The sequence below is a fragment of the Salvia hispanica genome, chromosome 4 (assembly GCF_023119035.1).
Source record: "Salvia hispanica cultivar TCC Black 2014 chromosome 4, UniMelb_Shisp_WGS_1.0, whole genome shotgun sequence".
NCBI classification, from domain to species: domain Eukaryota; kingdom Viridiplantae; phylum Streptophyta; class Magnoliopsida; order Lamiales; family Lamiaceae; genus Salvia; species Salvia hispanica.
In genome coordinates this window covers 46,885,088-46,900,326 of record NC_062968.1, presented here as the reverse complement: position 1 = coordinate 46,900,326, position 15,239 = coordinate 46,885,088, and the positions used below count along the sequence as shown (strand labels likewise).

At 39.7% G+C, this 15,239-nt stretch overlaps 2 protein-coding genes across 2 annotated transcripts; one reads left to right on the top strand and one right to left on the bottom strand.

Annotated features, from left to right (window-relative positions):
* The first annotated feature begins 3,779 nt into the window (after positions 1-3,779).
* On the top strand, positions 3,780-5,595 carry LOC125222636 (pentatricopeptide repeat-containing protein At4g21065). The gene has a single exon (XM_048125358.1). The coding sequence runs from the start codon at positions 3,783-3,785 to the stop codon at positions 5,565-5,567; it is 1,785 nt and encodes a 594-aa protein (XP_047981315.1). The 5' UTR covers positions 3,780-3,782; the 3' UTR covers positions 5,568-5,595.
* Positions 5,596-5,605: 10 nt separating this feature from the next.
* On the bottom strand, positions 5,606-9,109 carry LOC125222637 (vesicle-associated membrane protein 727-like). Its single transcript, XM_048125360.1, has 6 exons — positions 8,953-9,109; positions 8,253-8,485; positions 7,968-8,169; positions 7,740-7,860; positions 6,018-6,080; positions 5,606-5,933 (listed from the first exon to the last, which is right to left on the bottom strand). The coding sequence occupies exons 2-6, from the start codon at positions 8,440-8,442 to the stop codon at positions 5,805-5,807; spliced, it is 705 nt and encodes a 234-aa protein (XP_047981317.1). The 5' UTR covers positions 8,443-8,485; positions 8,953-9,109; the 3' UTR covers positions 5,606-5,804.
* Positions 9,110-15,239: the final 6,130 nt, after the last annotated feature.

Here is a 15,239-nt window from a genome sequence, read left to right as displayed (position 1 = left end):
CCAAATTTTGCCCAAATGTGCTCCATTAGATCCTCCTGGAGTTGGGCGTGGGCGGTAGAATCACGTGTCCTTGCCCGAATAGACAACCGCTCTTGCAAAGACGGATGCACTCCCGTTCGAGGCGGACTACTTGCGGCGACAATCATGTTGTGCAAGATTATGCACGTATACATGATGTCGACCATATTCTCCATAAACCACTGTCGAGCCGAAGCTTTGATAATGTTCCATCGAGCTTGGAGAACCCCGAACGCTCTCTCCACATCCTTGCGAGCGAGACTCTTGCTTCTGGCAAAAAGAGCAGCGACACCGTCCGCATGCACAGTTGAACGTCTTCACGAAGGTTGGCCACTTTGGATAGATGTCGTCGGCAAGATAGTACCCCATTTTATACTGGCGATTGTTAGCGACGAAGTTGATGGCCGGCGCTTTACCATTCAGAACTTCGGCGAAGAGGTCGGAGTTGTTGAGCACGTTGACCTCGTTGTTCGAGCCGGGGACCCGAAATACGCGTGCCCGAATCCATAGCCGGTAGTCGGCGACGGCCTCGAGTATAACGGTGGGGTGGGTGCTTTTGTGGCCGCTCGTGTATGACCCCCTCAGCGCCACAGGGCAATTCTTCCATTGCCGATCCATGCAATCGACACTCCCGAGCATCCCGGGGAATCCGTGCACTTGTTCGTGAAGACGGAGCAGAAACTGACAATCTGCGGTGGTTGGCTTCTTCAGAAATTCGGCGGTGAAAGGGTCTGCCCGGACGCCTTTGCAGAAGTTCAACAAACAAAGTCGCCCAGTGGATTCTCCGACGTGCGAGGTATTCGTCGAACGCATCCGCCGTTTGTCCGAGTAGCAAGGCGACGGATCGCCGCAGTACATTTACTGGAGCGTTGTGTGGCTAGGGCCGGCCAACGTCGAACCCTTCTCTCGAAGAACTCTTCCCGTGCCGCCAATGTACTCGCGATATGCAAAAATAGCGCGCGTGACATACGGAAACGGCGGCGGAAGTAGATATCTCCCCGCACTGGGTTCGGACTGAAGTAATCACGTTCCAACCTTGCGGCGGCTTCCTCCCGGTTATAGTGGATGTATGTCCGGCGTCGTCTAGGAGGCGCGGCGGTAGGGGTGGAAAATCGTGCGTGTCGGGTCGTTATCGTGTCGACGCGATAACGACACGAAACACGATAACAACAAACACGAACACGACCCGTTAAGAAAACCTCAAACACCACCTGAAGACCACGACCCGCTACCCTCAGACACGAACACGACACGAACCCATTAACGGCACGAACCGTTTCGGGTCAACACGACCTAAACCCATTAATTTCGGTGCCGGTTCGTATCGTGTCAAAAATTGCCAGCCTGCAGCGCCGGCTCTACTTCTCCTACTTCGATCTTCTTCCTAGCGGTGCTTCCATTATTAGGTACGCATGTTGCTCAAATGGATCCATAATTGATTAAATTTAGGAGAAGAAAAAAATAAAGGAATCATTTTATAGAAAGTGATTGGAGAGGAAAGAAAGAGAGAGATGAGAGAATAGATGTGTGTTTGTGTGTAAAATGGAGAATAGAGAAGAGTATATATAGAATATAAAAAAATAAAAAAAATTTAAAAATATGACCGTTCAGCGGTCATATTACCGTTCTTTTTTAATTTATTTTTTTTTTCAAAAAATCAGATTTTTTAAAAAATAAATAAATTATGACGTCATAAATCCGACGCCCACTCGCGGGTCGGCGAGTGGGCGTCACGCCAGCCACCTCACTGCAGTAGCGCGCCACATGGCGCCGAGACACGTGTCTCGCCAGCTCGAGGTTGGCCTCGCCGGGACGCGTCGGGCGTCGAACATTTCGTCTCGTCGAGACGAAACTGAGACCGCAATGAGGCAGCGTTGCGGATGCTCTTAGAGCTGCAAGTCCAAAGAAAATTACTAAGAGCATCCGCAATGGTCGGGCAAAGCTGCCAAGCTAGCGGTCGTCGCTACCTTCTTGGACTCATTGCAATGTCGAGCGATTGTGACGGATCGGCGTGGGCTGGCCCGATCGCGCTCGTCGTAACCCGATCGGCCTAGCCGCCATTGGGGCGGCCCGATCGGCCATGTGTGATTTTTCGATATTTTTTTTAAATCATATATAAAACGCGATTTTCGTTTCATTTTCATTTGCACCACTTGTTTTAACGAGTTTTTCTCTCTCCCTAACTTTATGTACAAGAGCATCATCGAGCGATGGATCTGCAACAATGAGTCCGATCCGGCAGCCGAGTGGATCCTCGAGACTCCCGCACGGTACTGTGGGATACTGGATGGGGAGCCGAATGGGCCGGGGTTTAACATCCCTTGGAATCGAGATGATGGTGGATGATGGGCGGGTGCGCCGGGGGCGATGGGGGAACCGGGGGAGTATGCCGGGGGGATGCCAGGCGGCGGGCAGTCAGCCCGACGCCGGGTGGGGGTATGCCCCAGTACAGCACGCGGCAGAGATGATGGGGATGATGGCGGCGGGGGGATGCTTGAGAGGTGCGAGAAGTCCGCCGGGAGGACGCGGTATATCGGTCCTCATCAGCTTGATTTTGGCGGCCGTCTCACACGTCGACTCCCCGGTGGAGAGCCTTGAGTCTCTAACGATGACCTTACGTCGGTTTGCATGATATAAGGATCGATCTCGGGGACGATGATACTCCCCGTTCCCGGCGGCGGCCGAACGCGCCAGGAAGAAGAGAGCGAGGGGGAGGGGAAAGGGGGCGAGGCCTTCGGCGAGTCATCGCAGCCCGCTGCCACCGGCCGGAGGAAGTGGACGGAGGATGAGTACGCCGGGGTGGCCAAGGGGTGATTGGAGGTGTGCGACGATCAGCTGGTTGCGAACAACCAGCGGGGTCGTCAACATGTGGGCGAAAGATTAGAGCTGCCTATAAGAGGAGTCTTGCCATGCACGGGAAGGACTTCGGCAACGAGGAGGTCCGGAAGGGGGTGGGAGCGCACCAGGGCCGCGGTGGGCCGTTTTGCCCGGGTGTACGCCATACGCCCTCCGTCGGCTCGAAGTCGAGCGAGGCGGGGCGACTCCGGAGGATGGCCGCGAGTCAGATTCCCCTTGGAGGAAGTATAAAGGAGTTCACCTTACGGGAGTGCTTCTTGTTGTTGAAGGGACTCAGAGGAAGTTCGGGGCGAGAGTGCGACGTTGGGTGGCCCGAAGAAGCGACGGCCGACTGAACTATAGCGGCGACTTCTGGCGACGGCCCGACCGCGGATCCCACGACCTCCCGATCAGCGAGGAGTGTCCAATCCCTTCTTTATTTGCCCCGAGTCGCCCCCGCCATCATAAATTCATAATCCAAACCCATTTGAGTTGACAAAAAGAATAATAGAGATTAATTATACTTAATTTGCCAAATAATGTGAATAATTAAATTTTATAAAAACTAAACAATTAGCCCGTGAAAGTTGATAAAATTAACTTATTAATGTTCACTACCATTTAATTAATTTATTTATTTATAACTATCAAAATTTTAGACCATCTATAATCAAACTCAAATCTATTTTTGAGTATATGTGACGCAAAAATATAATTTTACTCCAACCGTTTACACAAATTTTAAAATTTACACATTTTTGAATTTTTATCTTTTTTAAAGTAACCTCATGTTTAGTGTATGATTAAAGAAGATTTATACACCAAAACTCATTTTTGGAGTATGGTTAGGGATGATATCAGAAGCACGGTCAATTTAAATAAAACTTTACTCGTTTATTACGTATTTACTTTAATTTCATCAGTGGCCAATGCAACCAGAGCAACGACTCTCGCCGGAATTCGCATTCAGGCAGACGTACATTCTGAAGAAATGCATCGCGCTTTTGTACTCGTGCGCCACCTCCCTCCCCAAATTGAAGCAGCTCCACGCCTTCTCCGTCCGTCACGGCGTTCCCCTTGCCGACCCCGACATGGGGAAACACCTCATCTTCAAGCTCGTCTCTCTTTCGGCGCCAATGCACTACGCCCGCCAGGTGTTCGACAAAATTCCCCACCCAAATATATTCACCTGGGGCACAATGATCAGAGGATACGCTGAGAGCGACGATCCATCCCCTGCTCTCGAGATGTACCGCCGACTTCGCGGGAGCTCTGCGCACCCCGATACCCATACTTACCCCTTTCTTCTCAAAGCCGTCGCCAAGCTGGCCGTGCTGAGAGAGGGGGAGAAGGTGCATTGCGCCGCGTTGAAAGATGGGTTTTCTTCGCTGATGTTTGTTCAAAACGCCTTGCTTCATTTCTACGGCGCCTGTGGCCGGGTTGAGAGCGCCCTCGAGGTGTTCGATAAAATGCCGGTTAGAGATCTTGTGGCTTGGAATTCTGTGATCAATATGTATGCTGCGAACGGTATGCCAAACGAGGCGTTGACGCTTTACGGAAGAATGGGATTGGACAGTGTCAAACCAGATGGTTTCACTTTAGTTAGCTTGCTCACTGCTTGCTCTGATCTAGGTGCATTGGCCTTAGGCAGGAGGGCTCATGTTTATATGATGAAGGTGGGCTTGGATAAGAATCTGCACGCTGTAAACGCTCTCGTGGTTCACTATACCAAATGTGGCAACATCACGGAGGCGAAGCAGGTCTTTGATGAGATGGAGGAAAGGAGCGTAGTGTCATGGACTGCATTGATTGTAGGGATGGCTGTCAATGGATTCGGTGAGGAAGCACTCGAGCTCTTCAAGGAGATGGAGCAACGGAGATTGGTCCCGACTGAGATTACCTTCGTGGGCGTGCTATATGCTTGCAGCCATTGCGGAATGGTGGATCAAGGGTCTGCATATTTTGACAAGATGTCGAAAGATTATGGCATTGTGCCAAAAATCGAACACTATGGATGCATGGTTGATCTCATGGGCAGAGCGGGCTTAGTGCAGAAGGCATATGACTACATACTCAACATGCCTATACAACCCAATGCTGTGATCTGGAGGACTTTGCTTGGGGCATGCTCGTTGAGTGGGAAACATCTAGAGATAGCAGAGATTGCAAGAGATCAGCTAAGAAAGTTGGATCCCAAACACTGTGGAGACTATGTGCTTCTCTCTAATCTCTACGCAGCTGAAAAGAGATGGTCGGATGTTCACAACGTGAGGCGAGCAATGATGAAAGAGGGGATCAAGAAAGTGCCGGGGCACAGCCTAGTTGAGCTAGGCAACCGGGTGCATGAGTTTGTGATGGGAGATGTATCTCACGCTCAAACGGAGGCTATATACGCTATGCTCTCTGAGATGACGAGGCTGCTTAGGCTGGAGGGCTACGCGCCTCGCACATCGAGCGTGCTTGCTGACATAGAGGAGGAGGAGAAGGAGACTGCTCTTACTTATCATAGTGAGAAGATTGCGATTGCATTTGTGCTTATAAATACGCCACCAAGGACTCTGATTAGGATCGTGAAGAACTTGAGGGTGTGTGGTGATTGCCACCTTGCGATAAAACTGTTGTCCAAGATTTTTGAGAGGGATATTGTTGTGAGGGATATTAGTCGGTTTCATCATTTCAGAGATGGAGCTTGTTCTTGCAAAGATTATTGGTAGTTTTAATGGTGGAGAATGTTTGGGGACTGGTCTTCTGATTTGGTTTTTTGAATGACAGATTATTGGAAGTTTACATTTTACAAAAATAACAATGATCTCCACAGTAAAGTACAACTGACCAAATGCCAGGGTGTGAGCAAGGCAGACAACAGCTACTAGACTAATAGTTTTTGTACATTGAGATGAAATAAAGCCAGAAAAAAACGTGACGTGTTTCAGTGCCAAGGTTTCCAAATCTCAACGAAACATAAGCCAGAGAAGGCAGAGAAGAACAATTACGGCTCCTGCAATCATCGCCTTCATGCGGATATTTTGCAGCCACATTTGCCGACGCAACTGCCTCCCTTGCCTTTGGAAGCTGTCAGCCTGAATAACAATTCTGTAAACATATCAACAGGAAACAGAAGCTCATAATTTTCTATATAAAATGAGATTGAAAAGAGTTCACACCTGGAACTGAAGGTTATCAGTTTTATCCACTAATATTTCAATTTTTTCACCACGATCCAAAACCTGAATGAAAACAAAAGATGCAAATGTTGGTGCTCCATCAATAGTTTTAAATAAGCGTACATAGAGAAATAATAGTATATGGTATCTGATAGAAAAGATAAGAGAAACATGATAAAGAAATCAGTCTTAACATCATCCACAATCCACTTACACTCAAAAACATTACTGAACCCTTTTTTTCTAAAGCGAAGGAGACTCTGACCAGCAATGAAAACAAAAACAATACACTCAGAGATGTTAGGTACCAGGAAATGGTCGACTAAGAACTTAATAACATTTTAGCTTTCACTTGATGATATTATAGGTGGCTAGGTGCTCAATAGCATGCTGAACGGGCTGCATTGCCCATCTCCTCTAAAGTCCAATATTGCCCCATGTTTTCCCACAGTTTCAGGCTACGATCCCCAGCGTCTTCTTCCAAACCACTATCTCCTGCTACCAGTACGCTTTTTACTTGTCACGGCATCATTTGGCATTAGAAGAAAGTCGTGAAATTTTACATTGCAAGAAATGTATAAGACTAAACGGCCAGATAGAGAGCAAGAGAGGTCAGGTTAAAAATTTCACCTGGTAGCACTATTAGCACATTTAAATTTACTTATGAAAATGTTCTCACCAAGTTGGAAATTCACTCAGAAGAATGTTATATACATCAGGATGTTGTAGGATGATAGACATAACAAAATTCTGCTACTAGAAATTTTTAACTGGCAGACCTAACTTCAACAAAAAGAATCCTAACAAAATAACACAAGCTTTTGGAAAGACAGTTACAGTGAATATATTGCCGTCAATGGACCCCAATCAATGTCATAACTCATAAGGTAGTGACGGAGGAGTGACAAGGAGACAAAACGGTAAACTAAGTTCCACAAATTCTACGAGTACTCACATGCACCCAACCATGTACTTATCTACACTTCTAATAACCAAGAATCCAAGAACAAAGAACAGTGAAACCCGACTATTGCTCCTTGACTATAAGTAAAAAGCCTATAACCAAGTTTATCTAAATTGAAATAACTAAAGAATCATTCCTATTCTGACAGAGATTGAATGCCCAAGAACATGCGAATTTCTCATGTGCAGTATGTCTATGCATATGATCCATGTCTTGTGTTTGTGAGAGAGAGAGAGAGAGAGTAAACAAGGCAAGAAGAGCATCCGTTAGTTGGGTCAACTCATCCAATCTAGGAATACTTATTCTTCATTGTGTATGAGCAATAAGATATTATGACTATCGATGACTCAAAAAGTGTTTTATCAATTTTTGGATAAACATTTTACCTATTTGATTGCATCTGAAAGTGATCTTGGAAAGACTAGCTGTGTCCTTGGGCTTATAGCATGCTCTCTTTGTATTTAGGTGTGTTCCCATGTGTATCAGGGAGTGGGGTTGGGGGGGTAAAAGCAATGTCTTATGGGCATATGATTAAATTTTGCAATTTGGATTTCATTGAATCATGAGAAGATACTGGTATAGCATGACTACAACTCCATTGACTAAAGCATCAACTACCTGAATCATATACTACATCTCAGTAACTTACTTTAAACAGATTCAATTGAAAGTTGTACTTTAGAAAACATAAGCATATTAACTGCTCAATGTATCAGAATTTAAAATTTTCCTCAATAGAAGAACAGACTGAAATGTACCTTCTCGATGTTGTCCATCATTATCCCTTTGACCTCTGTTATTTGAGCCTTCAGTTTGGACAGCTTGTTCATTTCCTCTGGATGATTCATACAATACTGCATGTGCTCCTTGAGCTGTGGTCTGGCAGGGAAAACAAAAAGGAAATGAGTTCCAGAATAATGTTAGGATAATAGAACATAGAAGTTTTCATATATGTCCCCAAAATACAACAAAAGGCATATACACACCCAAATTCTCGATCAAGATTGTATGCAATGCTAAACCGGTCTTCAAACAACAGGTCATCTTCATCTTCATCATCGGCTAAAGGGTGTGGATCATCACTCTTGATGCTAGCACCATAGCGCTGCTTGAAGTCATCCTTCACTCTCTCCAAAAATACGAAAGGTATGCTTCTTCCCATCGATTCATCTGCAACAACTAGAAACACTGCACGCCAAAACAAAACACAGCATAATGTAATTTGAGCAGTAAAGTGCACAAGATAAGCATACAAATAAAAACGCACATACCAAATCCACTATCGAGAAGGAAATTGAAAGTGTGACCATCACACGAGTACGTGTACTTGCTGCTGTTAGAAGGAAGCTTTTGCAAGCACTGAACGGCAATTGTGCTGAAGTTTCCAGAGTAAGGAGTGTGCTCTGCTAGCACGACAGTCCCTTTGGCAACGAAGCTATAAATCAAGCCCTTCGGAACCATTATTCAATCTCTAATAGATCCACAATTAAACGCCCACTTTAGCCTAAAAATGTTGAACAGAAACAATCAGCACAAATCCAAATCCATCACTCCCAAAGTCAAATATACAGGAAATGAACAAGGTCCATGAAGCAAATCAGCTCTCGCATAGAAATGATAAATTCAACAATCAGCCATCAAAAGTAATGAACAAAGTTAAATTGAAAACTGTACTGAGTGACGATTATCGAAGCATGCTACTACACCAGATCATATGATTAACAAACAAAGAGAAGAAAAAAAACCTAACACACTAAGCAGAAATGTCGAATAATACAATGCATTCGAAAAAAATTAGAGGACGCCTACCACCAAATAGAGCAAACAGGCACTGAATTAGACAAAAAGTAACAAAAAAAAAAAAAAAACCCGAGCAAATGAGCTCATCTCTTCAGCGGATAGAATGGGCCTATCGATGAGAATAAAAGTCAAAATAATGTTCAGAAGGATCAACGAGACTAGAATAGTAACCTCGAATTGGCGTAGTTAATACGAATTTCGATCGATCGCATACAAGTGTTGCAGAAATAGATTTGATTACGTTGGCGTGAAGCAAATTGAGAAAAGCTCGCCAAAAGAGTTAAAAGAAGAGTAGAAAATTAATTTCTCTTCTGCCCCCCACCTTTTAGATCAGTGCCTCTATTTTGTTTGTTTCTGAAATTCGCTCTTGCCCTCAACTGGCATCGCCCACGTCCGGTTTATTTCGTCATTTACGTTTTGTTTTAAACTTTGGTACATTAGACTTATTCTCGATATTTTAAAAACTGGACCGATAAGCGAACTGACAAAGCTATCAGTTGTAGAACTGAAATACTATAGCATATACCATATAAATATTAAAATTTAATTAAATGTTAAACATAATTATAGGGGGTTGTTCAAATTCATAGCTGAAATTATGTCAAAAATCCATGCAGATCTCCTCCCGTCAATTTATCGATCTAACGAAGTATAAAATGACGCTACACTGTTCATTTTCACCTAAAATAGAGTACATCATCCCTATTTCGATGACCTCCGTCCCCTATGTTCTCTACATCCATCTCCTTAGAGTAATCATCAAAGTCATCTTCATAATCTACTCTTGTCCTCTTCGACCCTGTTCAAAAGTTCATAATAAACGTGAGACTATAATCGCATACTGAACAATATACGTCATATATGTGTTAAAATAAAGACATGATGTAAATGAATAATGTATCTACACACCAATATGAAGACTTATGCCGTTTATATTATTGCCATAGAGGGCATACATTACTACAAAATGAATCCGTTTTAATGTATTAAACTGGGATAAATAATGTAAATTAATGTACACAACAATTCACATTAACGTAGTACAAACATGGCGATATGCTGACTAAGCAATAATGTATACAACAACCTTGAATAATGTAATGACAACTACTAATAGACAACTACAAGTAATGAACATCAATGTACATAACCTTGTACAGTAATGAAATACAAACAAGAGAAACAAAGTATGCTTACCAGCAACAAACGAATCTTTACCTTAAAACTTGAATCTTTTCACGAAAATTCTACGGATCGTCTCGGTGATGTAAACATAAAATTGGACAATTCTAATCGGGCATTTGAGCAACTAATATATATATATAGGAGATGATTGAGAAAATCCCATGTCTAAATTACCCTAATCCGGTCGAAAAATGGAGGCCTCAACTGATCTCAGTAATGTAAGCCAAAAATTCAAACTTTGTACTAGGGGTGAGCAAAAAAACCGAAAACCGAATATCTGAACCGAACCAAACCGAAATTTTAAAATTCGGTTCGATTTTTTCGGTTCGGTTTTAATAATACAAAAAATTTAGTTTTTCGGTTCGGGCGAAAAAAAAACCAAAAACCCGAAAAACTGAATTATATTTTAAATATAATATTATACTATATGTTTATTATATTAATTTAGTATATTATATCATATATATATATATATATATATAGGTTTGTGATCAGTTGAGATTTTTTATGCTAATTGAGAAATGAGATGCAATATCAACCACTCATTTAATAAAAATGAGTGGTCCAGATTTTTCCACATGGAAAATATCTTTAGATTAATTAATTATGAAATGGCAGAATGGTAATATCATGGTATATTTTATTCAATACATATTTTTTTTAATTTTTAATTTTAATTTTTTATTAATTTTTATTTAATTTTTTTTAATTTTTTTAATTTTTTATTTTATTTTCAAGTAAATATACAATTCATGTCAACTACACACATATAATGTCAACTATGTGTACAATCCATGTCAACCACACACACAATTCATGTCAACTACACACATATGATGTCAACTATGTGTACAATCCATGTCAACTACATATACAATTCATGTTTAACTACACAATATAATGTCAACTACATGTAAAATTCATGTCAAATACTCTCTCCGTCCCACATTTATAGTCACAATTAGTTAGGGCACGGGTTTTTAAGGAATTGGTGGAGTGTGTAATTAATGAAGTGAGATGGAAGAGTGAGATGATGGACTGTGTAATAAATGAAGTGAGATGATGAAGTGTATAATAAATGAAGTGAGTTGGTTGAAGGTGGGTCCCTCTTTGACTTTTTGGTTTTTTATTTTTGTTTTGGTTTATTTTTGTATTGATAATGACATTTGGGTGTAATATTAGTGAATAATGGGGTAAAATTTTATGTCCAAATATGGAAAATTCTAAATGTGACTATAAATGTGGGACGGACTTTTATGGCAAAATGTGACTATAAAACTGGGACGGAGGGAGTAGTATTTATTGAATAAAGTTGTTGACATTTGATGTGTAGTTGACATGAATTGTATATATAGTTGACAAAAAAAATGAAATTATTTATAAAAAAAATAAAAAAAAATAAAAAATAATAATAATAAAATTAATAAAATTACAATTACGCCCCCTAGTTGACATAAACTACATGCTGTTGACATTTCACAAATATTCTGGATGAGTGGCTGAGATTGCGTCTCAATTCTCAATTAGGTTCATAAATCTCAACCTAACAAGACCCTATATATATATAATATTCTTTTCATATATTTTTATATAATACGTATTATATATATTATGTTAATTTTAAATTATATACATTTATATTCTATTAGTATATATAAAATAAAATAAATTAAATATATTAAAAAATACTATTTTTTCGATTTTTCAATTTTTTCTTTTAAATTCCGATTTTTTTCGGTTCGGTTCGGTTTTTTAAGTTTGGTTTTCAGTTTTTCGGTTTTCTGTTTTTCGGTTTCAATTTTAGCCTAAATTCGGTTTTTCGGGTTCGGTTCGGTTTGGGCGAAAAACCGAACCGAAACCCGAATGCACACCCCTACTTTGTACTATATTAGTCGAATCAATGCAAAACGGTGCAAAATAAAACAACCTCAATCACCTCAAAATTGTAAACGCCCAATTTATGACTGAGCCAAGTCTGTAAAGGGTTTTGGGTCGATTGTACCGCTGCCGTGCAAAGTGGAGAAGGAATCATCTAGGGCCGGCAATGATAAATTGAGAGTTGGGGAATGTAGTGATAACAAGAAGACTAGGGTTGGATGTGTAGAGATTTTTAGGGAACTAGGTTTTGTGTCGAATAGGCTGCTTTGGTTGAAATTAATTGACGCTTATTTCAGAGCTTCCATTTTGAAAACCGTCTGATTTAGTAGATGTTCTTAAAATACCCCTATAACGTAATTCGGAACTCATAATAATGTAACACAGAGAAGGATGTATATTATAAATTTGAACTGTCCATCCAGTTAATCCTAAAGCTGAAAATACATTTGACCTTAACATTTTAGGGTTACTTGAACCTTAATGCTCTCCATAGTATAAAGTAGTATTAAAGTCAATTAATTAGTTTATTGGAATATATAACTAATGAATTATTAGTTAATGGAGCTAAATATTACCAATTCAAATAATATTTTTCCTGAGTGTAATTAAATAAAATTATTAAACTTACAATACGTTGAACTTTTTGGAACCTATTTTATTACTACATATAAGGGGGCTTTGAATTTAGTTTTTCCATTAAATATTTTAATTATTGCATAAATTTTTCATTGTATGTATTAATATTTTAAATAGAGTTAAAATTATCAAAAATGACCATTTACTTATATCAAATCCATGTGTTACTTTTAAAAACTAGCTATTAGAGTAAATGGCAAGGAGTTTTAAGAAAAATATTAAATGTTTTATTTTTAGTAAAAAAAAATAATTCAATTTTGTTGAGATATTCCTGAAAGAATTACAACTCAACTTAATTGGACGAATGAAGTATCAAGTATATATTAGTGGATATATTATCAAAAACTTAATTGGACGAATGAAGTATTATATATTTGTGGAGGGGAGTGTTATATTGCTAACTCATAACTTAATTGTTAACTACAACTAAATAATAGCCATTATATATTCAAATTAAGGGCTTAGATCATTAATCTCTAAATGTCAATACGATCAACGAAAAACGTCAATAAGACCATAGGATTAATTCCAAAAAATATCAATATGGGTATTAATGTCAAAATTTGAAAAAAAAATCAAAATTTTTTAATTTTTTCGTACAGCAGAAATGTCAACATACTATATAAAATACGTTAATATAATACATGTAGAATGCCAATATAAGCAATGGCTTAACATTCTTAAAGCATTGTATTGACATTCTCAAAACACTATATTGACATTTTCATCCAAAACCCTAATTTGGAGTTTTTTTTATCTTTTTTATTTTATTAATAAAAACAAAAATGACACGTGGCAAATTATAGACCACACGTTTTCTAAAATCCTATAGCCTTAAATTAGTTATAGTTAGCAATTAAATGATTAGTTAGCAATTGATCACTCCCATATTAGGAGATATATTATCAAAAGTCTTCCATTATGATTATACCATATAGCTATGGACTAATGATGCTAATAAAATTGTCCAAAAAATAGTTAAAAGGGTAAAAGTGTCAAAGAATGATGCAAAAGTCCTTCCTATATGATTATACCATATGGCTATGGACTAATGATGCTAATAAAATTGTCCACTCATCTATGAACTAAATTTAATGAATTTTTTATATTAGAAACATAAAAGTTTGTTACTCACAATAAGAGCACTCCCAATGGTGCCGGTTAAAAGTCGGCGTTTTTCCACCGTCTATCGCCGAGTTATCACCGACCAATGGGAGAGGTCGGCGATAATTCGGCGATTTTTCCTCCCGTTTTATCGCCAACCGGCGAAAAATCGCCGAATTATCGCCGACCACTGTGGGCGATAATTCGGCGAAAAATATATTTTTTGTTTTTTTTTTTTTAATTTCCCCCCTATAAATACACACCTCTTCATTCTCTCCCCATCCTCATCCCTTTTCTCTCTTCATTCTCTCCTCATCCTCATTCCTTTTCTCTCTTCATTTATTTTCTCTCTCTCCATTCCTGTACTATTTTTTTTATTAATTTTCGTCGTTGTAATGTTTACCCGTGTTTAATACAACGAACTTTATTACTATTATTTGTTTTGTCTTATAAATTAAATTAGCTAGCTTTATTATATACAAAAATAAAACAATTAAATTAGTGATGATGTAAAAATGAAATGTTGAGTTAGGGAGAAATAAGGGAGAAATAAAGGAGAAACCATTGGAGCAGTTTGCTAAAAGTTGGCTAAAAACTGGGGATAAATTATGGTGCTGATGTGGCGCTGATGTGACAGGAGTTAGGGAGAAATAAGGGAGGTTTTAGGGAAACTGTTGAGAATGCTCTAAATAAAGTCTTAATTCTTGAGAAAATTAAAACGGCTACATATTGAACCCAACAAGAACCCAACAAAAGATGCATTAAGAGAAATAAATTAAAACTAATAAAATGATTTTGAGTTAAAATGATTTTGGGGAATTTGTATTTGAGTTAAAAACAAATAAAATGATTTTTTAAATAGAAATAAGGAATTGTTTTTGAATTATTTCTTTGTTTTAAAAAACAATTAGTAATACAGAAATATAAAATGTGATACACGAGGTTGTTGGCCTAGACATGGCCAAACCAAACCGGCCCACCGGTTAACCGCCGGTTGTGAACCGGCGGAACCGGAACCGGACGACGGTTCCGGTTCGAAATCCGGTTACGGTTCGACATACGGTTCGGTTACGGTTCAACAAAATTCGAAACCGTAACCGGCGGTTAACCACCGGTTCGCCGGTTAACCGATTAAATAAATGGTCATCGCCGGTAGGTTCGTAGGGTTGCAGGGGTAGGGTCGGAAAAGGACGGTTAACCGCCGGTTTTCGGTCGAAACCGGCGGTTCGTGTCGGAAAACCGGCGGTTTCTGACACAAAACCGCCGGCTGGGGGGTAGGGTTGCAGGCGTAGGGCGCTGTGGTTGCAGCAGTAGGCTCAAAGGTGTCGGAAACCGCCGCCGACTAAAAACCGGCGGTTCCGACCGCTTTTCAAAATTTGAATTTCAAAATTTAAATTTAAGTTGAGCTCAAGTCCTTTTCCTTTTTTTTTTTTTTTTTTTTTTTCTAATTGTTTCAACTTTACTTTTAATATATTTTTTTAAAATTGTAATTTTGTATCTATATTTTAAATTCAAGTGTATAGTTGTATACTTGTATTGTTGTATTTTGTAACTTGTAAGTTGTAACTTGTAATTGTATTGTAGAAATTTACATTCAAAGTTTCAAATCAATAAAATTGCAATTCTTTATCGTTATCAATTTCTCTTTGAATTGT